This window comes from Phyllostomus hastatus, unplaced genomic scaffold (assembly GCF_019186645.2).
Source record: "Phyllostomus hastatus isolate PE091 unplaced genomic scaffold, TTU_PhHast_1.1 phas_contig_86, whole genome shotgun sequence".
In the NCBI taxonomy this organism is placed as follows: domain Eukaryota; kingdom Metazoa; phylum Chordata; class Mammalia; order Chiroptera; family Phyllostomidae; genus Phyllostomus; species Phyllostomus hastatus.
In genome coordinates, this window is record NW_025333977.1 from 33,334,445 (window position 1) to 33,358,432 (window position 23,988).

General features: G+C 37.2%; 1 protein-coding gene across 2 annotated transcripts in view; it reads left to right on the forward strand.

The window, feature by feature from the left end:
- VPS8 (VPS8 subunit of CORVET complex) overlaps positions 1-23,988 on the forward strand; it is a 257,614-nt gene that overhangs the window by 169,479 nt on the left and 64,147 nt on the right. For both annotated transcript variants that reach the window (XM_045851634.1, XM_045851635.1), the window contains 5 exons: positions 6,699-6,780; positions 7,122-7,204; positions 17,611-17,691; positions 18,920-19,089; positions 22,520-22,685. In XM_045851634.1, coding sequence (XP_045707590.1) covers positions 6,699-6,780; positions 7,122-7,204; positions 17,611-17,691; positions 18,920-19,089; positions 22,520-22,685 — 582 coding nt within the window. The remainder of the gene's footprint in view (positions 1-6,698; positions 6,781-7,121; positions 7,205-17,610; positions 17,692-18,919; positions 19,090-22,519; positions 22,686-23,988) is intronic.

Sequence of the window (23,988 nt, forward strand, 5' to 3'; positions counted from 1 at the left end):
AATACCATTCTAGATATTTTTTATCTACCTAAGTTAATATAATTTTAGAAAAATTGGATCAATTTATGTTTGCTTTTAAAAATAAGTGTAAAACTCAATCTCACTTGAAAAGTATATGTAAAACTGAGGAATTGCTGAATTTCAAATATTTCTTCTCCATACTGTCTCTTAAAAAATCTCACCAAAGTTTAAAAAAAGTTGAACTGTAATAGACTGGACTCATTGTTTAGGATTACATTTCAGTGTTTATAACAGCTGTGATTCCAAGCCAGTGAGGAAATTGTGTGAACTCATACTTCCTCTAACTTCTGTTCTCCAGCCCTCTTAATTTTAATTAGTTGTGTTATTTTACCTTACTAAGGTCCATAACACATTCTTTTTTGAATCCGTAATTCACATGGTTGTTTAATCTTTATTCAAATGAACAGTCCTTTTGCCATGATTTTTTCATCATAAGTTTTTATTTTCATATATCTGTGGTTAACTGGCTATATTTGGACATGGTTATATTTTCATAGAAAAACACAAAAGGGTGACGTTGTTAAAGCTATGTTTATACGTAATTGATACTAAGCCTTTTTTATTTTTCGACCCATCTCCTCTCTAATATTTATTTTATATTCTTCTCATGGAAATTTCAAGGAAAAATGACAATTATGTTTTATAAATAGAGCCATTCATGTTCACATAAGCTGAAATAGGTCCAGATTCACACGTATTAATGGTAGAATTATACATGAAATCCATGCCTCTAGAACTCTGGGGATTATTCTGACTATATTTGAACTTTGTATTTTTTAATATATTGTATTGATTATGCTATTACAGTTGTCCCACTTCCCCCTCTTCACTCCCCTCTACCCTGCACACCTTCTCCCACCCACATTCCCCCCCTTTAGTTCATGTCCATGTGTCATAAGTTCTTTAGCTTCCACATTTCCCATACTATTCTTGCCCTCCTGCTGTCTATTTTCTACCTACATTTTATGCTACTTATTCTCTGTACCTTTTCCCCCTCTCCCCTCCTCCCACTCCCCTGTTGCTAACCCTCCATGTGATCTCCATTTCTGTGGTTCTGTTCCTGTTCTAGTTCATTGCTTAGTTGTGTTGTTGTTGGTTTTTTTTTTTTGTTTTAGGTGTGGTTGTTAATAATTGTGAGTTTGCTGTCATTTTACTATACATGTTTTTTTAATCTTCTTATTTCTTAGCTAAGTCCCTTTAACATTTCATAAAATAAGGGCTTGGTGATGATGAACTCCTTTAACTTGACCTTATCTGTGCCCTTCCATTCTAAATGAGAGCTTTGCTGGATAGGGCAATCTTGGATGTAGGTCCTTGCCTTTCATGACTGGGAATACTTCTTTCCAGCCCCTTCTTGCCTGCAAGTTTTATTTTGAGAAATCAGCTGACAGTCTGATGGGCACTCCTTTGTAAGTTACTATACCCTTATCTCTTGCTGTTTCTAGGATTTTCTCCTTCATTTTTACCTTGGCTAATGTAATTATGATGTGCCTTGTTGTGTTCCTCCTTGGGTCCAACTTCTTTGGGACTCTCTGAGCTTCCTAGACTTCCTGGAAGTCTATCTCCTTTGTCAGATTGGGGAAGTTCTCCTTTATTATTTGTTCAAATAACTTTTCCACTTGTTGCTCTTCCTCTTCTCCTTCTGGTACTCCTATAATTCGGATGTTGGAACGTTTAAAGATGTCCTGGAGGTTCCTAAGCCGTTCCTCATTTTTTCAAATTCTTGTTTCTTCATTCTGTTCTGGTCAAATATTTCTTTCTTCTTTCTGGTCCACTCCATTGATTTGAGTCCCAGTTTGCTTCCCATCACTATTGGTTCCCTATGCATTTTCCTTCATTTCACTTACTGTAGCCTTCATTTTTTCATCTAATTTGTGACCAAATTTAGCCAATTCTGTGAGCATCCTGATTACCAGTGTTTTGAACTGTGCATCTGATAGGTTGGCTATCTCTTGGTTGCTTAGTTGTATTTGCTCTGGAGCTTTGATCTGTTCTTCCGCTTAGGTCATTTTTTTTCTTCTCGCACTTGTTATGTATGAGGGGCAGAGCCTCAGGTGTTCACCAGGGTGGGGCACCCCAATCACTGGGTTTTGACATTGTATGTGGGGTGGGGTCCAAGAGGGAACAATGGTGCCTACTCCTCTCTCTGTCGGATTTCAGTCTCTTCCACTGCTTCCCCCAAGCTAACTGGGCCTTTCTGGTGCTAATCCCCATGTGGATGGGCTTGTGCACGTTCTAGGACCCCAGGGGTCTCTCCAATGCATTCTCCTGTGAGACTGGGAGTCTCTCCCTGTGCCTCAACCCCCACAGGTGTTTTCAATCAGTGCCCTGAGGCTCTATTTCCCAGCACTAGGACCCCCGGTTGTGCAGTGTGTCTCTGCCCAATTTCATCTGGTTTATCTGCGAGTGACTGTGGGATCGCCCCGACAGCCAGGCGCCTTGCGCACAGTGCCTCACTGGGTCTGCCAGCCGCCTGCGCCCCCAGGGTCTGCCCACTGCAGTCTTGTGCCCAGGATGCCTTACAAGGCTAGGATGCCTTACGTGCCCGGTGCCACTGCTTTTTGTGCCTTGACCCTTCTCTGCCCGGCTGCCCAACTCCACCCTTCCTACCAGTCTGGATGAATGTATATATTTTAACTCCTTGGTTGTCCGACTTCCATACCGTTCAATTTTCTGTCAGATCTGGTTGTTATCTTGTTTCTAAATTGTTGCTGACCTTATTTTGGTTGTGCGAGGAGGCACAGTGCGTCTACCTACGCCTCCATCTTGGGTGGAAGTTGAACTCTGTATTTCTTAATCAGAGACAGGAATAAGGTTTTCATCGATGTGGCAATAGGGAAATTAATTTATTTTTTTTGTCAAAAAATGTCTGAGTTGGAATTTGTTTAATAAAGATGTTAGATGTTAGGCTTCTTTCTATTCTTTGAAATTTTCACTTCTCTAAAATTATAATTACACCATTTTCTGGCTGCATTTAAGAGAAGTCTGTCTACAGGGAAGTCTGTGTGTTTCTCTGTCTCTCAGGCACATACACACCTCACACCACTCTCTGCCTCCTCCATCCCCAACAACTGGCTTCTGCTTTATTTCTGAACAAGTTCCACAATAACAAAAAATACTGGAATGTCAGTTTTTATGTAAACAGTGTTTTTGTGAAAATGCTAAACTGCTATTTTTTATTTGCTACTTTTAAAACTTTTTTATTATTCTTAATTGTTGACACTATTATAGGTGTCCCCCATTTTCCTTCCGTTTGCCCCCCTCCACCCAGGCCCCCCCAGCCTTCACCACGTTGTTGTCTGTGTGCATGAGCCATGCATAAATGTGTATACGTTCTTTGTCTCATCTCCTCCAGTCCCCCCGCCCACCTGTCCTCTGAGATCTGTCAGTCTATTCCATGTGTCCATGCCTCTGGTTTTATTTTGTTCATCAGATTTTTTTTTCATTAGATTCCACATATGAGTGAGATCATATGGTATTTGTCTTTCTCTGACTGGCCTATTTCATTTGGCATAATGTTTTCCAGGTCCAACCATGTTGTCGCAAAGGGTAAGAGTTCCTTCTTTTTTACAGCTGTGTAGTATTCCATTGTGTAAATGTACACAGCTTTTTTTACCCACTGACTTACTGTTGGGCACTTGGACTGTTTCTAAATCTTGGCTATTGTAAATACTGCTGCAGTGAACATAGGAGTGCATATATTCTTTCTGATTGGTGTTTCAGGATTCTTAGGAAACTAAGAAGCTGCACAGCAAAAGAAACCATCAACAAAATGAAAAGGGAGCCCACTGTATGGGGGAACATATTTGCCAATGGTATATCTGATAAGGGATTAATTTCCAAAATATATAAAGAACTTGTACAACTCAACACCAAGAAGACAAACAATCTTATTAAAAACTGGTCAAAGAACATGAATAGACACTTATCCAAAAAGGACATACAAATTAGAGATATGAAAAATGCTCAATATCACTAATTCTCAGATAGATGCAAATTAAAACTACAGTGAGGTATCATCTCACAGTTGTCAGAATGGCCATCATCAATAAATCAACAAACAAGTAGTGCCGGCAAGCATGTAGGAAAAAAGGAAACCCTAGTACACTGTGGGTGGGAATGCAGACTGGTGCAGCCACTGTGGAAAACAGTATGGAGTTTCCTCAAAAAATTCAAAATGGAACTGCCTTTTGACCCAGAGGTCCCACTTCTGGGGATGTATCCTAAGAATCCTGAAACACCAATGAGAAAGAATATAGACTGCTTTTGTATAATGCCACACTTTATTTGGGGGATTTTAACAGTTATTTTGCGTTGTTTCTCTTTTTTGTTTTGGAGAGAATAAGAACAAGAGCTATTGCCATTAGAAAAGTTGAAGTATCCAGAAGCTTGATAGTGAACTAACTATAATAACTCTTTCTAAAAGTTTCTTCAGAAAATTTAATATTATGGAGTATTTTCTTAAAGTTTGACCACAGGAAGTTGGGTCAACAGTCATTTCCCAAGTAGAATTTCTACCTGTCCTATCTTTGTATGGTTGTCTCTTTATGCTGCTATTCCAGGGTCTACTGATTAGATATAACAAAGAATATGGCTTTGTTATGAATATAACCTCTTGAAAAGAAAGCTATTTATTGTATAACAGGGGAAAGTAACTCAGGTTTAGTTGTGTTGCTCTGAGGGTTAGGATTGTCACTTTCGTGGATGGTTATTTTAGCCTGTGGGTTTTTAATTATCCAAGTTAACAATTTTAAGTACCAGTATTAAAGAGCAAGAGAGGTAAAATATTTAAAAGGTGTTTACCATATATGTACCATATATTTACCATATATGTATGTTAGTGTGGAGATTTAATTGAAGAAAAACAACTGTTCTGTTTAGGGTGTGAACACATCCCATGGCTATTAACTCTACGGCCATGTTTCCCGTGGTCTGCCATTTATAAATCGAGACTAAAATAGCTTTTAAAGTGACAATTCTCCTACATTTTCTGGATTAAATAAGAGAATTTATAAATAAAATTCTAAATATAATATAAAAAACAAAAAGTAAAACTTAGGTATGCCATATACAATTAAATTAAAAGGCCATATGAAATACACAGAAATAAATGATGTGGTTATAAAAGCAAGTTAAAATAGGGAAGTAAAAGGTGAGTTAAGTAAAAGGTAACAAATGAGCAAACAAAAAAAAATAGATACAGACAAAGGGTTGGAGTTTACCAAAGGGGAAGAAGGGTGGGGGCAAAGTGAGCAGAGGGTGAAATATCTGGTGACATGGAAACTAGACTTTTGGTGGTGAGCACATAATAGAGTATACAGATCTAGAATTTCAAGTTGTACACTTGAAAGTTATAAAATATTATTAACCAGTGTTATTACCTCAATTTTTAAAAAGGAATAAAAGATAAGATTAAAGTTCATGAATAGTGGATAAAATAAATCAAAATTTTAATGAAACAAAGAATTGCCAGTATATAACATAGTTAAAGCCAGTATCTTAAGAACTTAAAGAAATACATAAAAAGTTAGCAGCATAAAACCCTGGGCTTAGAAAACCTCAAATGGGGGCAGATAAGGGCTTCCTAGTGGAGTTCCTCAGTGGGAAGTCACCCAGTAGGAAAGTCACTAGACCCCCAGCCTGTCCCCTTAACAGGCTCCCTTATCTCCATTGCCACACAAGCTCTACAGTGTCCAGTTGCGGGGTGCAGAACATGCCCTTTTCTGTAACGAACCATTCTTGCCTGCCCTGCCTCCTGGATGTTTACAGGAATAGGTTCCTCCTGAGACATGGGGTTAAAACCTTTGTAAATCATTATTTAACTAGAAAACATGTTTGAAATTTTTGAAATGTATCAGTTTGATTTTTGATGACAAAGATATGTCTTAAGGCTTAAGAACATAGAATTTGCACTCATACAACCAATATACTGGCAGTGTGATCTTTGACAAATTAAGTTTCCTAAGCTTCATTTTCTTACCGCAAGTGAAGATACTGCTCACTGTATAAGGTTATTATGAGACTAACATGAGAAAATGTATGTAAAGCATTTAATGCTTAATGCTGTATGTAAAGCATTTATTCCCAACATAATGGGAATAAATATTTCATAGTATGGTTGGAAATGTTCATTGAAATAATGTAAACTTCCACTTTTTGTTCTGTGATGATTAAGGAAATACAAAATAGTGCTTCATGTAGAGAAAAAAATTGTATAACTTTATTCATTTATCTTGTTTGACGTAACTGAAGAGAGATGGGGAAGGCTGGCTGTAGAGATTTCTCTGCTCTCTTTGGTGGTACATAGAGTTCTTCAGACTTTGTCAGTGATGCATTCATACCAGAGTATATAATAACCTAGAAGAAGGCTCTCCCCTAACTCCTTTAAACCTAGCCTCTCCTGAGACACCAAAGATTGCAGTTCTCAAGTCAAAACTTACTTAACTTCAGCTTCCTTATTTGCCCAGGGTGCATGGTAAAGATATCTGTTTTAGCTATGGGCCCTGCTTTTTATTATTGTTTTCCTTTTCCAGTCAAGTGTTCCATCTTTTTCTGATTTCCACCAACAAATGTATGTAAGGAGTACATTTCAACCTGTAAAACACTATACTGATATGCCTTTTTCTTAAAAATAACAGAGCACTTTTGTTTTTCTTTGTTTTGCTCTGGCATTATAGGCACTCTGGTTTCCATTACTGGAGGCCATGATGGCCCCTCAGAAGCTGTCCAGTTCAGCTGCACCTCCCCTACACTCTGAAGGTAAGACCATCAGAGTCCATCTATACCATCACCCCATGTTTATCTGCTAAAAACTAACGTTGTGATACCTTTCCCAATGTCATATTCTTATCATATCTTAATGGAATTATATCATAGTGTTGATTTCATCTTTCAGATTCAATGCTTTCCATGGCACCAGTTACATTATTTGTCTTGAATATTAGTAGCTTTGCAATAGTCAACTTTTAAAATACCAAACTGCCCTTGGTTAGCTAAATTTCTGGGAGGCTATCTGAATCCATTGTTTTCCACCAACTTGTAGGAAAAATCAAAGCCTCTTATTTTAAACTAACCAGAGTATCAACATTTTATTTCAACAGCTCTGAAATCTTTGACCATGCAAGTTCTAAACAGCATGGCAGCATTTATTGCCCTTCCGTCAATCTTGCAAAGAATCTTACAGGTGAGTTAAAAGAGGGGAAAATTCACTGTTAATCAAGTTCAACCAACATTTAGTTATATATAAATAACAGCAAATTGGGCGTATGGTTAAATGTGTCTCAAGCATATTGCAGCCAATTTTTGGCATGAGCTACATATCTAATTTATAACTCTCGCCTGACACTTCCATAGTGCTCCAGTGGTATGAGTTCACTCGGCACACGTGTGCAGTGCAGCCTTCCGTGAGGGCATGCAGCCCTCACATGTTCAGTTACCCAAGGGATTCAGGTACTCAAGCTTCCCGTTGGTGTGCTAACTGGGAAAGAATTACTGTGATTTCCGGTTGCCTATACTTTTCAGATCAAAAAAAGAAAACCTAGAAATTATGTTAATATAGGCATTTCTTAATCATTGGTTGTTACTTACATTTTCTAACTCATCCTAAAACTTTACATCCAAAATTCCCCTGCTCTAGATTCTAGCTGGTTTTGTATCTAGAGCTTTTGTAGGAAACATCATTCCAGCCTGTTTTCTTCAATAAAAAGTTCTGAACCTTTCTAACTTCCCCAAAAGGAGAACACTAAAAATACATTAAGATATATTTTCAGAAAAATCTGTGAACATTCTTAGGGAAACAGCAAGAATTGTCCTTACAGTCCATTTTGTCTTCTTTCACTTCATGCAGTATAGACACACACACACACATACACACAGAAAATCAAACAGTAATATGATGCCATTGTTCTTCATAATTTTCCAGTGATTTTTGTCCAATCAAGAATGTCCCTGTCAGCTCTCTTCTAAGTCTTTCCAAGCTCTTCTTCCCATCTGGTATTAAGCACCTGGGCCTTTGCCTATAAAGACTGCTGCACTCTGTAGTCGCTCTTTGCGCAACACCTCATCATTCAGGATGTCTCTTTACACAGACTGTCTCATCTGATCCTTGTCACACGTTGAATAATTCTTTGATATGGACTACTCCTCTTATATCCATTTTAAAACACATTAGTCATAAAGTTTTTAATCATAGATCAAGTAATATTTCCATAAGGCAGGAATACTTTAGTTCACCAAGTAGATTAGAAAAAAATGAAATCCTAAAGCCAAAAATGGCTTCTCTCTCAGTATATTTGTTTTGTTTTATGTTGAGCTTTAACCACACTTTCTGATACATAAATTACAATAAATAAAAGTCTAATTTTCCCTTGGCAAAAGCATATGTTTTTTATCCTATATTTTAAAATTCATATTTTGAAACCTCTTGATATTTGAAAATCTTTATTTTGAGTTATACTGGCAGTCCTTGTAATTGTATTCTTATTTTCTACTCTCAGTGGTTAACTCCCACCAATCAGGAGGGTATGCTAGTTCTTAAATTCTTTATTGCACATCTGTGATTACTGTAATAATAATGCTACCTTATATTTGTACAGAGATTTTTATTTTTTCAAGGTGCTTTCACAGATGCTATCTCATTTAAAGCTATCTCTTGAGGTAGGTAGGGCTACTGTAAAAATCTCTGTTGATGGAGGATGAAACTCAAGGATAGTCTCTTGCCTCCTAACTTATGCTCTTTTCCATTACATTTTATAAGCTTTTTCATTTGTTTCAGTCCCTGGTCTTTTGGAGAGTTAATTTTTAGTTAGTTTATTAATTACATGTTATCCTGGTTAGTCATTACCTGTGTGGATGAAAGGCAATTCTTTCCCTAAAGAGCTCATATTAGACAAATAGAAAATGTCCTGATATAACTATTCATAGGGCTGTAATCAAATGGTAGTAGCCACCTTTAAGAGTTACGCACTCTGAAGTCCATGTAGGGTAATTGCCCTTTTACATCCCTCCACGTTCAGCCCCTGAGATTACAACAGAAACAGGCACGTGAAGGCGTGACCCTACCCTCTTTCTCCCCCTGATGGATTCAGGGTAGGCAATCAGCCTAAACAGGGCCAATCATTGCACTTTACTGGAAATTTTAGAACTGAACTTAAGAAAGACAAATAAGTCTCTCTTCAGGTCTCTGGATTATATAAGGTACAATGTTCAGGAGCTGACAGTGACTACTTTTTCATCATATGAAATAATCTAGTGAAGAAAGTAGTTAATCTACAGAGAAGGAGAAGAATGAAGCAGACACACAAAGAGGAGAGTAGACAAGATGCATGGAAAAGAGAGAAGATACTAGATGAGGACTCAAGACGCTGGGGGAGGAGACAATGGAGAGAAAATCCTGATGGCGTTTGAGTCCTTCATTGTAGTTCTTAAGACTTATTTGCATTACTTTGCTTGGATCCTTGAAACACTCCAGTACCTTTACAATAATTATCTCTCCTGAGTAAGTTACAATGAGTTGGGTTTCTGAATACGTATTGCCAAAGGAGTCCCAATATAAGTATATATTTGAAACAGATGGGAGATTTGGAAAGATTTGGAAAGGAATCAGGGTACAAAGGAAATAGGACTTTTCTAAGCAGAGTGAACTATATATAGTAAGAATTTGGGATAAAACATGATACATATGGGTAGTTGTGTTTAAATGTTGGGTTGGCCAAAAAGTCTGTTTAGTTTTTTTTAAATAAAATAAAAGACACATTTTTTCACTTTCACCAATTACTTTATTGATTTGATATTTTGAGTATGTCAGCTATCTCCCACTCAATTGACTTTTCTTAGTGTCTCAATGTGATCGCTATCAATTTCAACTAGTCTACCCGATTGTGGAGCATTGTCCCACGAGAAATCTCCGGCATGAAACTTCACAAACCACCTTTGCCATGTTCGATCAGTCACAGCACCTTCCCCATACACTGCACAAATCCCTTTTTTTTTGCATTTCAGTTGCATTTTTACCTTTCTTGAAATAATAAAGCATAATATGCTGAAAATGTGTACTTTCATTTTCACTATTAATATGGCTATAAAAAAGCAACAATTTCAGTGTTTTTAAAATGCACGCTGATATGACAGCTGTCACAATACAGTCTAACAAAATTGTTTCAAATGAAGTTAAAGAAAACTAAGCGCTACTCAAGTGCTATCTTACAGAAAAAAAAAAAGGAACTTTTTGGCCAACCCAATATTCTTGGAACATAGGACAAGAATAAAGATGAGTCCGAGAGCTAACATTTGACAGACAGGCAGAGAATGTGCCCTTAATTTCTTTGTGAACTGTTGTAAGGACTATGGATTTTAAATGGAGGAACAGTGGAATAAGGTTTCTCTTTAAAAAGATTGCTCAGTCCATGTTATTCAGGATAAATTGGAAGGGTTCGAGGCTGAAGGAATAGACATTCCTAGAATAAAATAGGTACTCAAAGCTTTTTCATTGAGTTACATAGAACAGATAGTAGAAAATGAATTTGGAAATTACTTAGTGGATAGAATCCACCTGACTTTTGACATTTTTGATATAGGGCAGGGGTGCCAAACTCATTTTCACTGGAGACCTCATCAGCTTTGCAGTATCTTCAAAGGGCCGAATGTAATTTTAGGACTGTATAATTGTAACTACTCCTTAACAGTTAAGTGAGAGCTTGGTGCTGCCGCCAGGTAGAAATAAGGTGCCGGCGTAGAAACAAGGTGCCGGGCCAGATAAAACAGGGTGGAGGGCCAGATTCAGCCCCCGAGCCTTGTGTTTGCCACCTGTGATGTAGGGGAATACAAGAACCCAGGTGATCCCCTGATACCAGTTTCACATGGCTGACAATGAGCAGGGGGGGAATATAAGACTGGAGTTTATAGGAAGAGGTAAGAAGTAGATATATAGTCTTGGGAATCATCCACAGAGAAGTGATAAATTCTTGAAACTTGATGAACTTTGGGAGGAAGTGAGTTAGCGAGAAAAGAAGGCCAACAATGGAGTTCTAGGAAGTGTCTAGGAATCAGAATAGTTTTATTTCCTATTAATTCAGAAGGACCTTGGAGATAAGCTTATATTATGCCTAGTATTCTACCACCGTAACCTAGCCCAGAGGCACATGACATATAATAGCTACTCAATTAATATTTCTAGAGTAAATAAAAGTCAAGGATGGAGGTATTCCACTTCCGGCCAAGATGGAATAACAGAGACTGGATTTACCCTACTGCTTGAAACAAGCAAAAAACATATGAAATAATTTTCAAAAACCTGGATATCAGGCAATAAATGATAGTGATTCTTAAGAGACAGGAAATAAACAAGGTGAGCCCTGTTTGCTGCAGCTTAATGTTTTGACTTTCCAGGCAGTAGCTCTGGAAGGAGGATCCCAAGCAGTTTCCAGCATACTCATTGATTTAAGGAGATTAAGCTGAAAGTCAAGAGAGACCAAGGTGACCAGAGTTTGCAGGGCAGGGACCAAGAGAGAATCCTGGAGATGTGCAGAAAGGCGCTCCAAACATGATCTGAGGAAACTACCTAAGCCAACGAGAGAACCACCGGAGAGGATTAGAGGGACCAGCCCTCACCATCACACAGGGCCAACAACAGGGTCTTTCCCACCAGCGAAGGCTAGAAGACCTCATATTTCACAGACCATTGGGAAGAGTGCACAGAGGTACTCAACAGTGGGAAACAGCCCTAGATTAAATATAGCTCCAGTCATGCTTTACAAATCTTAAAAGCAAGACCTGAAAGGATCAAATTGTTTTCACGTATAATTTAACTGCATCCCCAAACAAAGCTTGGAAATACTTTCAGGAATACAAAAATATTCAGGTCCCAACAGTGTAAAATTTACAGTATATAACATTGAATCAAAACATATAAGGTATGCAAAGAAGTTGGCAAATGAAGCCCAGATATGACATGGATATTAAAATTTTAGCAAGTAAGAATACCAAAACAAACAAACAAAAAAAGATTAGTGAATTTGAAGACATTGTAATACAGACTGTCCAGAATGAAGCATTTTAGAGTAAAAAGAATCAGAAAAAAATGAACCACAGCATCAGCTCTGGAACAATCAGCTGTGGGACACTTTCAAGTGGTCCAAAATATGTGTACTAGGGATCCTGAAAAGGGAGTTGGAGCAGAAAAAATATTTGAAGAAATATTATCTGAAAATTTTCCAAATGTATTGAGAACTATTAGTACATAGATAAATAACCCCCAAATCAGAAAACATTATGAAAACTACAAGGCACATTAAAATTGCTCAAAATCAATGATTAACAGAAAAGCTTAAAAGTAACCAGAGAAAAAAAGGAGTCAGAGGAACAGAAATAAGGACAACAGCAGATTTCTACTGAACACTTTTAACTACTTTGACCTAGTTGAGATTTATATATCGATTAGAGCAGCAGAATACACATTGTTCTAAGAATATGTGGAACAGTTACCAAGATAGACTGTATTCTGAGCTACAAAACAATAAATCCAGTGTTTCAGATTTTAACCATCTTAATCGGTTCACAGTTGCATCGTTTTAATATGCAGTACCCTAACAAATAATGATGTTGAGCATCTTTTCATGTGCTCATTTGCCATCTGTATATCTCCATTGGGAAGGTGTCTGTCTAGTTCTTTTGACCACTTTTTAATTGGGTTGTTTTGTTGTTTGTTGTTGAATTTTAAGAGTTGTTTGTATGTTCTTCATGCAAGTCCTTCATCAGATATGTGTTTGGAAATACTTTCTCCCAGCTTGTCTTCATTCTGTCAACCATGTCTTTCACAAAGCAGAAGTTTTTAAATTTTAATGCAGTCCAACTTTTCCCATTTTTTCTTTCATGGATTGTGCATTTGGTGTCGTATCTAAAAACTCACCACTAAATCCAGAGTCACCTAGATTTTTTCCCCCACATGATTTTCTAGAAGTTTTTGCATTTTACATTTTATGTCTATGATTCATTTTGAGTTAATTTTTGTGAAAAGTGTAAGTAGTGTCTAGAATCATTTTCTGCATATGGATGTCCAGTTATTCCAACATCATTTGTTGAAAACTCACTATCCCTTTCTCCATTGAATTGCCTTTGCTCAGTTGACTGTATTTCAGGGGGTCCATTTCTGGGAGCTGTCCTCTTCTTCACTGACCTATTTGTGTGGTCTTTCACCAGCACCAAACTGTCATGATTACTGTAGCTTCATAGTACATTTTGAAGTCAGGTAGTGTCCTCTGACTTTGTCATTCTTCAATGTTATGTTGACTATTTGGGGTCTTTCTTCCTTCCATATAGTAACTTTCTGACATTTCAACTGAGACCATTTTGTCTGTTTTTGGTATTAGGCTAATGCTGGCTTCATAGAATGAGTAAGGAAGTGTTTCCTCCGCTTCTATTTTTGGAACAGATTGTAGAGTGTTTATACAGTTTCTTCTTTAAATATTTGGTAGAATAAACCAGCAAAACTATCTGGGTCTAGAGTCTTCTGTTTCAGAAAGCTATTATTTATCCATGCAGTTCTGTTCAGAGATATAGATCTATTCAGATTATCTATTTCTTTTTTAAAATTTATTTCTTTTTGTATAAGCTTTGGTAGACTGTGTCTTTCAAATAAATGATCCATTTCATTTAAGTTACCAAATGCTTCACCCAGGAATTTTTATGTACCTAAGTTTTTCTTTAATCTTCCCCCTTGTCATCTTTCTTAAAAGTTCCAGAATTTAAACCACTTTAAAACTGCTCCACTAGAATATTTCCTGGTCCAGCACAGTGCCTAGAACATACCACATTTTGCCATGTATAATGTATACTTTTTTAAACAAATTTTTGAGGGAAAATAAAGATGCACATTATACATGGGTAGTACCTGAAATACCTTGTATTTGTTCTTGTGTTTTGTAATTATTTGTTAGTACCATAATATGTTCAGAAATAAATGCTAAAATTCTTTTATAATACAACAAACAAGTATCTAAATATAAATAAATAAATAAATAAATAAATAAATAAATAAATAAATTGAATTAAAAATTAAAACAAAATATTTTTTTCCTGAAAGTTTGGGCCAGAAATGTGGGTGCACATTATACATGACAAAATACAGTATGTAGTCAATAAATATTAGTGGCTCAGTCACCTAATGTCCTTGATAGTTCTCAGCAGTTTATAAATGTACTTTATTTCCTTCATCCTCTGTGTCCATTAAGCTGGGGGAAGTAGCAGTATCCTTCTGTTTCTCAAGAGGAAAGTGCCTTAGTTTACTCACTTACTGAGTGTGCACAGCTGGAATATTACCCCAGATTTTCTGACTCCAAATGTTAGATCTCTTCTCTTTTCCATAACACCAGCCTTGGTGTTTCTCAGACCCACCTGACTTTATTAGGTGGCCCATGGAGAAATAGGAATGACAGTTATTTAGATGCACAGTTGCTCAGATATTTATAGTATTTTTTTCAGAAGAGGTGTTCACGTGATAAGAGATCCTCAAAGAGCTACTTGACCTCTAAATGTTCATTCAGACTGATGCCTGGCACCTGAATTGTACAGATTTCTTTCATGAAAATTAGATGATAAGTTAGTAAGTGTTTTTAAGGGACCGTATTTGTGTCATATACATTGTCTTCACTGCTTGCTTTTATTGATCTTCACTCTGGCGAAAGTGATTCCTGGCTCTTACAAGCTCTTCATGGCTGTCTTACTGAGGGAGTTCAAGCAAACAAATGATTTATATGCTAACCTACTGAGGACATTCATATTTTAAAGTAGTGCTTGATTAGTAAAAATTTTCATTTTAAAACAAACCACATACATGATACAATGGGTACCAAAAAACAATAGGGCAAAAGTGGTTGTCACATCTTTTTCTAATGTGTTTTTTAAACAAAACTAGTTTATGTAAAGTACCCAAGTCTGCTCTTTTATAGTTTACCAAAAAAGTTAAAGAAGAACCTCAGTAGTTATTTATTGCTAAAGAATCTGGCTGACATCTTTAGGAAATAATTTGAAAAGCTAGTGGGTTGTTTGCTTGCTGTGCACTAAGCTTTGAGTTCTCTTTTGCATTCTATAATTTATATGTTGTCTCAGCATGAAGTAATTTTCATAATTTTGCCTTTAAATTATGCATATTAAAGTGAAATTTACTGATATAAATATAGACATGACATATAAAAGATTTCTTCTTTTTTGCCAGAATGTAACCTTTTAAAGACCTCTTTATTTTCTGTGTTGGAGCTATATTAGTGCATTGGATATGCATATTATAGTAGATATTATAATGGTTTTTTATAAAGAGGTATTAAACTGTTTATTGATACTTTGAGAAGTAAGTGCATTTATTAAGAGCTTGACCAAAAGCATAATTGAGTGTAAGTTCAGAAGCTTTAACATGGATTTTCTTTTTATGCAAAGAAAATTAAAAGAAAAATTTGTCTGGTGGGTGTATGGCCTGAATCTTTTCTAGTGAAGAGTTAGTCTGAAACATCTATAGTCTTGGGTTTTATGGATGACCTGCACATTTGACAGGTATCTTTAGCTTAGTGATACAATCTCCAGCTGTGGGACAGAAAATCTCCCCACTAAACTGAAGTGCCCTGTTCAAGCCCAGACTCATAAACTTGTTCATTAGCACACAAGTGTATGGTTATTCTCCACCTTTGATCTCCATTGGCATCAGAGACCAGGACCTATGGTAGACCATCTTGTGCCTCTCTAGAACAATGGCAAATACTGAAAACCGACCTTTGTTAGAACTGCAATCACCCAGTCTTCCAAGAGCCATCATCAGAGCCTAGAAGAGAAAAAGAAGTAAATCCTAAGACTATATTGTGCAAGAACAGGAATACAAAGTTTCTTCTCACATTTCTGAACCTTCCTTCTAAGTTTTCCTGCTTACCTGCTTTTTGTTTGTTTTTCTTTCTTAACATCTGAATTCACAGTTTTTCTTATTGCACCAAAATTTGAAGAACTTCTACTCCCTAAGATATAACCAGAAATGTTACCTACACTTTCCCGCAAACATTAGTTTGTCGTTTAGTTATCCATATCAGTAACCCATGTTACCCAGCAAACACTACTTTATTAGTTTATGTGTCCGTCCTTGGGAGAGCAGTACTGTGTGTTAATTAAAACCATGGTTTCTGAAGTACCTAGATTCAAATCCCAGCTTATCTGTTTAATAGTTTTGTATCTTAGAGAATTTTACTTAACCTCTCTGAGCCTGAGTATCTTCATTTTTAAATGTTCCAGAGGGGAGTTAGTGATATGGCGCATAGCAAGAATTTAGCACTGTACTTGCATTTGCTGTCCACTCACTAAATAGCAGCTACTGTATCACTACTGGTTAGTTGGATTGTCCTGCTTAGCATAGAAGGGTCACTGATGTCATATATAACCTCAGAGTGAAGTAATAGACTTGATATACTTATTTATTAGTAAAAAAAAGTTATTATAATTCCCAGCCTAGCCAAAAATGCAGAAAAATGAGCACACAAATATGCTGATGGAGATAAAAATTGCATAATACAACTTTTATATATAAGTATCCATAAAAATGCTCTTTGAGTCAGAAATTCCCTTTCTAGAAATCTTCTCTGAAGAAGTCAATTCAGACCAAAATTTGCAGCCACTAGCATTTGAGAATAGTGGGTAGGATTTGGGGGTCGGGTGGTGGTTGGGGAGGAAAATGAATGTCCAACAACAGAGAATGGTGGAAGAACATATAGTATTGACACACAATTCATACTCTGTAGCTATTATGAAATATTTGACAATATGGAAAACTGCTCACAATATACCGTTGAGTAAAAAATAAATTAATAACAGTATTATGTGAAATACTCAATTTTGTACACCAAGAAATATATTCCTTTTTCTCTCCCTTTCTCTCCTCCCCCAGAAACAAAACTGAAAGAATATACATCAAAATATCAAATATGTTTGTCTTTGCGTAACTGGATTTCATTTTTTGTTTTCTTTTTGTACACTTCAGTGTTTTCCAAATTGTATATAATAAGCAAGTTACTTGGCAAATCTTGTATGAAAAGCAGTGGAGGGAAGACTGTGTATCTGGGTACCTATCATTTATTGGTAGTGACTTTATTGAAAAAAACGTTGAAAAACTGATCCATAAACTGATCTCCTAAATTGAAGTCTTGTCTCCTAAACTGAAGCAATTTAGTTGGTTTGGGCTAAGAGGTGGTCATATGTGGGTCTCAGAAGCAGTTGTTATGATAGATTCTGAGTATTTGTGAGTACATTGGTTTGTAGCAGATAAATAAGAGCTTAAAGAGGGAGAGGAAGCTTCTTGCAGAAACAAAACCAGAGTGAAATTTAATTAGACTTGCAAAGAAGACTGTTAAACAAAGGGCTTGGATCATTTAAATTTTATTTATTTTTCCAAAATATTTGTGATGGCCAGAGGGAAACCGATGTACATTTCCAATGGAAGGTTAATGAAGAATATTTTGTGACTATAGAAAAATGCTTAAGAGTAGTTGGCTTTTTCAGATAACTTATATTTTAAAGTAATTTTAAAATTCTAAAAACAGAATTATCTTTTTCACAACCTTTTAGGATCCAGTTTATGGAAAAGGAAAACTTGGAGAAATCCAGGGACTTATTCTGGGAATGTTGGACACCTTTAACTATGAACAAGTAAGCTATTTAAAAAAAACTTCTTTTATCCTCACCCAAGGACATGCTCATTGATTTTAGAGAGAGGGAAAGGCTGGGAGAAAGAAAGGGAGAGAAACATTGATGTGAGAGAGAAACATCAGTTGGTTACCTCTTGGAGGCATTTGGGCATGATAGGTACAATGCCTGCTTTTTTAATAATCATAGAGAAGAAAAAGAAACATTTGGGGGACAGAGCTTTTCTTAGGGTGTTGTAGAAATGGCAGTTTTGCTCAACACAGCCCTGCGAAGCCAGTACCCTGGCAAGCCCAGACTGCATGTCAGCAGAAGGAAAGCTGAGCACAAGGCAGAAAATGTTGTGAACTTTGAAACTTTGGAAGATGAGGAAAAGATGGGGTTGATTAGAAAGAATTATGTATAATTCTAACAGACTATTAGAACTAAAAGTTCTGCATTACAAATAAAGTTAAGGGGCTAGGCTATGTAGCAGGGAGGATGGTCAGTTTATTTTCCCCTTTGGGATTGACAGAAAAGAGCTCAACTGTACATCTAAATGATACGATATATATGAATGTTAAGAATTAGTTACAGTGTGAACACAATACTTTATAAGCACTTAGAGCCTTAAAAATGACTTAATGTGATAGCTGTGAAATGTCTTTATGTGACTTAATGGCAGATGTCACAGTCTTGAGCAGATTCAAATGACCTGTAAATGCTGATCAGGAAAATGTGATCTCTCTGCCCAAGGGAGGTGAAAACTGAGTAATGGCCATTAGCTTTTCCAGTGAAAGGTTATGTGAAATATTGCCGTTGGTGCAGTTTCTGTTTTAAAAAGTCAGCAATATTTTTGTTATTTGTTACAACACTTCAAGCCATTCAGAGAGCACTTACTTTATACATGTAATAAATAAATAGATTTGGGTTTATCTAATCATTCGAAAGTCATCAGTATTGAATTAAGCCATAGAATGGCTAAGCACACATTTCTCAGTAGAAACCAGTAACGGCCTTTTAATAATTACTTTGAGAACCTTAATGTCTGTACTGGTCATTAACTCTGAACATTAAAGTTAACCACTTAATTTGAAGTTTTTTGATGACTGTTTAATTTCATGCCTTCACAGTGTATTTTAATTTCAGTCGTTTGTGGTTGAAAACTAAACAACTGTTATTTCCTATTCATTCCCTCTGTTTCTTTCATTTTATAAACCATTTCTTGTTTGTTTTTTGTTCTGGTCTTTCCTAGACCCTGCTAGAAACAACTACCAGCCTTCTAAACCAAGATCTCCATTGGTCACTCTGTAACCTGAGAGCTTCAGTCTCCAGAGGACTGAATCCCAAGCAGGATTACTGTTCTATATGTTTGCAGCAGTACAAGAGACGCCAAGAAATGGCTGATGAAATTATTGTCTTTAGGTAAGAGAGAGAAGGAAATTTTACATGTATGGTATGTGAGGGTATACATGTATGGTTTTACCAGGTAGGAATACATGTGATACACAGTCTCAGTCGATCATTTTAGCAACAGGCAAAACTCTTATAGACCTTATATTCTGCACGGGAGTCAAGAAGAATGGGTATTAGGGTGATCAGGCAGTAAATAAATGCAGAGTAATAAGAGCTATGAGGAAAAATAAAGCACAGATAAGGGGATGAAAGGATGAAGTGATGAAGTGTTTGGGGTGAGAATGCTATTTTAAGACAACATAATAAGGAAAAACTTCTCTAAGGAAGTGATACTTTGAGCAGAATGAGAGAGGTAGGTGTAAAGGCTCAGAATATATTTTACAGGTAGAGCTAACTTGCTGATGTATAAGATGTAGTGTGTGAGTTGCCTGAACAACTAGATAAATAAGGTACCATTGTCTAAGGTGAAGAAGAGCAGGTGTGAAGAGCTGCAGAAATCAAGAGTTCTGTGTTGGAGATGTTAGGTTTGAGATGGCTAGGAGACATCCAAGGAGGGATATCAGGTAGACAGCTTTTCTGGTCAGAAACCTGGAGACATCCTGGAAATATAAATTTAGAAACTGACAGCATATAAATGACATATTTTTAAAGATTTTATTGATTTATCTTTAGAGAGAGGGGAAGGGAAGGAGAAAGGGAAGGAGATAAACATCAGTGTGTGATTACCTCTCACACACCCCCTACTGGGGACCCAGCCAGCAACCCAGGAATGTGCCCTGACTGGGAATTGAACCGACAGTCCTTTGATTCACAGCCCAGCACTCAATCCCCTGAGCCACACTAGCCAGGGCGCATATAAGTGATATTTAAAGCCACAGTGCAAAGAGAGAAGAGACCTAGTATTAAAGTGGAAGATTTGATCTCAAGAGCAGAGACAGTCCACCTAGAATACATGGGTAGAGGCAATATAAGATAAACACTATAACCAAACTTCTTGAGTTCAAATCCTAACTTTTTTACTTAGTAGCTGTGAGACTTTGACAAGTAACTTAATCTCTTCACATCTTAGTTTTCTCATCTGTAAACTAGGATGATAATGATACTGCTTCCTAGGGTTTTGTGAAGATTAAATGAGATAATTCATATAAGGCATTTGTATCATAGTGATGTATAGTAAGCTAACACTATATATGTTAGCTGCTGTTATTACAGACACAGGAAGAGTGGTAGATTTGGTGGTGGGAAAGGGAAGTAGTTCTCATCACATAAAGAGGCCATTTATTCAATAGATATTTGAGTACCTACTGTACACCAGGAACTCCTTAAGGGGATAGGGTGCAGTATTAATGAAACAAAGGATCTGCTCTCATGGAGTTTACATTCCAGTGGCAAGGGCAGACAAGTGGCAAAATGCCAGACAATAACTACTATGGAAAAAAACAAAACATGGTAAGTGAGAAGTAGAGCATTTGCAGGGAGAAAGATATTTTATATAGAGTAGTCATGGAGAGCCTCACTGTTAAGGTGACTTGTGGACAGAAATTTAAAAATTGTTAATAAATATATAATTTAATAATTACCGTGAACTAAATAAAACATGGTATAAAAGAAAGAGAATGTTTGGAGCTACCAATTTATAAAGACCAATTAGGGAACATCTCACTATTTAAGTGACATTTGATCAGAGCCCTAAAGGAAGTGGCGGTACAGCCTCAGGGAGAATGCCTCAGGCAGAGGGTCAGCAAGTGCAGAAAGCAGGAGGCAGGCTCGCTCTGGGCCTCTTGAAGGAGTAGTGAATGAGTAGGTGAGTGCTGCCTGAGCGGAGTGAAGGAAAGGAATAATGATAAGAGATGACTTCAGAGGAAGAGCGAAAATTATGTAGGAACTGCGTGATTATAAAGAATTAAATGTTTAGCCCTGGCTCAGTTGATTGGAGCATCATCCCAAACACCAAGAGGATACGGGTTCTATTTCCAGTCAGGGCACATAGCTAGGTTGTGTGTTCAATCCCCAGTAAGAACGCATGTATAGAAGACAAACCAATGGATGTTTCTCTCTCTCTCTCTCACTCTATCCCTCCTTCCCTCTTTTCCTCCTTCCCTCCCTCCCTCCCTCCCTTCCTCTATCCCTCCTTCCCTTTCTCTCTCTAAAAGCAATGAAAAAATGTTCTTGGGTGAGGATAAAAGAAAAAAAATTAAACTTTTACTCTGAAATGAGAACACATTGGAAGATTTTGAAGATAGGATTGATGGTATCTGACCCATGTCTTAAGGATCACTTCATGTGTTGAGAATGGACTACAGAAAGACAAGGGTAGAAGTAGAATGATTGGTTAGGCTATTGCAGTAATCCAAGTGAGGAACAGCCCAAGGTAGTAATGATGAAGTAAAACGTGGTAGGATTCTGGACATGTTCTGAAGGTAGAGCAGACAAGATTTGTTTCTTGATTGGATGTGAGTTGTGAGAGAAAGATAATAGTCAAGGATGACTCCAAAGTGTTTGGCCTGGGAAATTGGAAGAATGTAGTTGCTGTTTATTGAGATATGGAAGGTTAGATGAAGCATGCAATGGGGGTAGAGTGGGATGAAAATCAAGAATTTTGGACATATTAAATTTAAGTCTATTAATATCCCAAGGAGAATTCTTGAGGAGAGAGGTAGATGGGATTTAGGAGAGAAGCCTGGGCTGAAGATATAAAATGTGCACTTACCGGCATGTAGGTGGTATTTTAAAACTATGGAACTGGAATGAATCACTAAGGAGCAAGGGTAGCTATAGAAAAGAAGAATATAGAGGAGAAAGACTATAGAAGGGAAAGGTTATATATAGAAAGAGACAGACTATAAAAACTGCAGAAGAGAAAAGATTTGACTTCCAAGGCAGTCCAGCATTGCAGTGTGGAGAGATGAGGGGGAATCAAAAAAGATGACAGTTACATTCCACACTCATGGGAGGAGGCTTGTTTGTTAACTTAATGTAATCAATAGGGAATTTCTTACAGGAATAGGGAAAGAATTTACTGTAGGGCTGACATTTTTGTTAATGCTTAATCAAATCACAGCTTTTGTCTTGAATTTGATGAGGTAGACCACTTGTGTTATTATCCATCTACTTATATAATTATGATTTTCCCAACTGACTTCCTTTCAAACTGTCTAAAAGTATAGTTTAAGAAATGAACAGAAGTTTAACTCATCCCCCAGGTGGTTTGTAGTCAGAGAACTATGATTCTGTTCTTACTAGCAGCTGAAGTATACAAATATGTGAGTCTGGTTTTTAGCAACAAGTTTATTCCCTTTCTTGTTTCTTAACCTATACAACCATTGGTGCATTTCAGCATATCAGAAATCTTTATCACTTATAAACACACTCCAACATAGCTTACGTTTATGGGTTTTATGATAATGAAAAGTGCAAATTGATTGCCTTCATTTTGCAGCTGTGGCCATTTGTATCACTCATTCTGTCTGCAAAACAAAGAGTGCACCACAGAAATTGAGGGGCAAACAAGATGGACATGCTACAAATGCAACTCAAGTAACAAAGTAGGAAAACTAAGTGAAAATTCCTCTGAAATCAAAAAGGGAAGGATAACTCCATCACAGGTAAGACTTGTTTTCATGGCCAAATGGAGGTGGTCTTTTCTTACAACTGTCTTCTAGGCCTGACCTTGTTTTTTTCAGGTCCTATAGGGTTTAACAATTTGCCTGATGGGCATCTAGTGCAATGAATATTCAGTCCTACTTAGAGGACGAGAGGTTCTCCTCTGTGTCCAGCACTTAAAAACAGATTTGAGAGCAGCAGAAGCCATTTCTGCCCTTCACAAAGCTTGTGATCTATTTGAACAGAGAGATGTGCACACATCAGCTTGCTTAAGATCCCTTGACAAAGTAAGAGGTCAACAAGTCCAAATGCTATGGTACTAATGAGTAGCTATGGGCCAAAGCATGCAGAGTTATCACTTTTAAGTAGGGCTCGTGGACAAGGTACATACACAGGTGCTCTGTGCATGGTTTTCTCAGCTCGGTAACTTCAAAGAACTCGATGCAGTAGTGTTCATGTGAGGAATTTTTATTGCCCTTAGAGTCTGACAAGTAGAGTGGATACAGTTTTATTCATTTTATATCCTTTCTTTTCTTCTTCTTAAGCAGGCAGTAGAGCAGAGTTTGAACCCTATTGCTTAATAGCTTTTGGGAGACCAGGACTTGACAACAGGAGGGGCCCGGTGTGGAGGAGGGGTGGTTTCTAGGGCTATGACTTCATCACTGTGCTCTTCTCAGTCTACTTCCTCTTCAAAGTGAGAAATGCTGTCACGTTTGCTGTTTCCTGCTCTTCTCTATGTGCAGCCCTATCCTGTAGTCACCCTTAATATCACATAATGAAAAGTTGGACTGCTTTTTGGTCTTTGTTTTACCAACTTTCAGTGTTGTATCAGAGGCAGATCCAAGAAAACCCCCTTACCTAGTTGCTCCGAGACGACATTTCAGAATTTCTCTACTCCAGTGGCAGGCACTCGTTTATTCATCCACCCATTCTATGTGGAGCAGTGCATTGGGCACTGTGCTAAGTGTCGGGCATACAGTAGTAGACAAGACATTTGCCTTGTGGAGTTCATAATGAATGAAATTAAAAACAGGTGTTGAGTAAGTGTTCTCAAGCTCTTTCTGACACTAATTCTGTCAATTCAGTTCTGATGCTACCTACCAGAGGTTGGCATCCAACTCCCCGGGTGTAAGAGTTCATTAGCATTAGACTGCCCTCACTTCAGACTCCAGGCCAAGAGTGGGTGTCCAGGTTACCCACATTCAAGTCTGACTGGGAAAATTCGGGGAATCCTGTGACACCCCATTCCTTGCCCAGGTTCAGTAATTCACTAGAATGACTCATAGCATTTAGGGAAACTCTCTA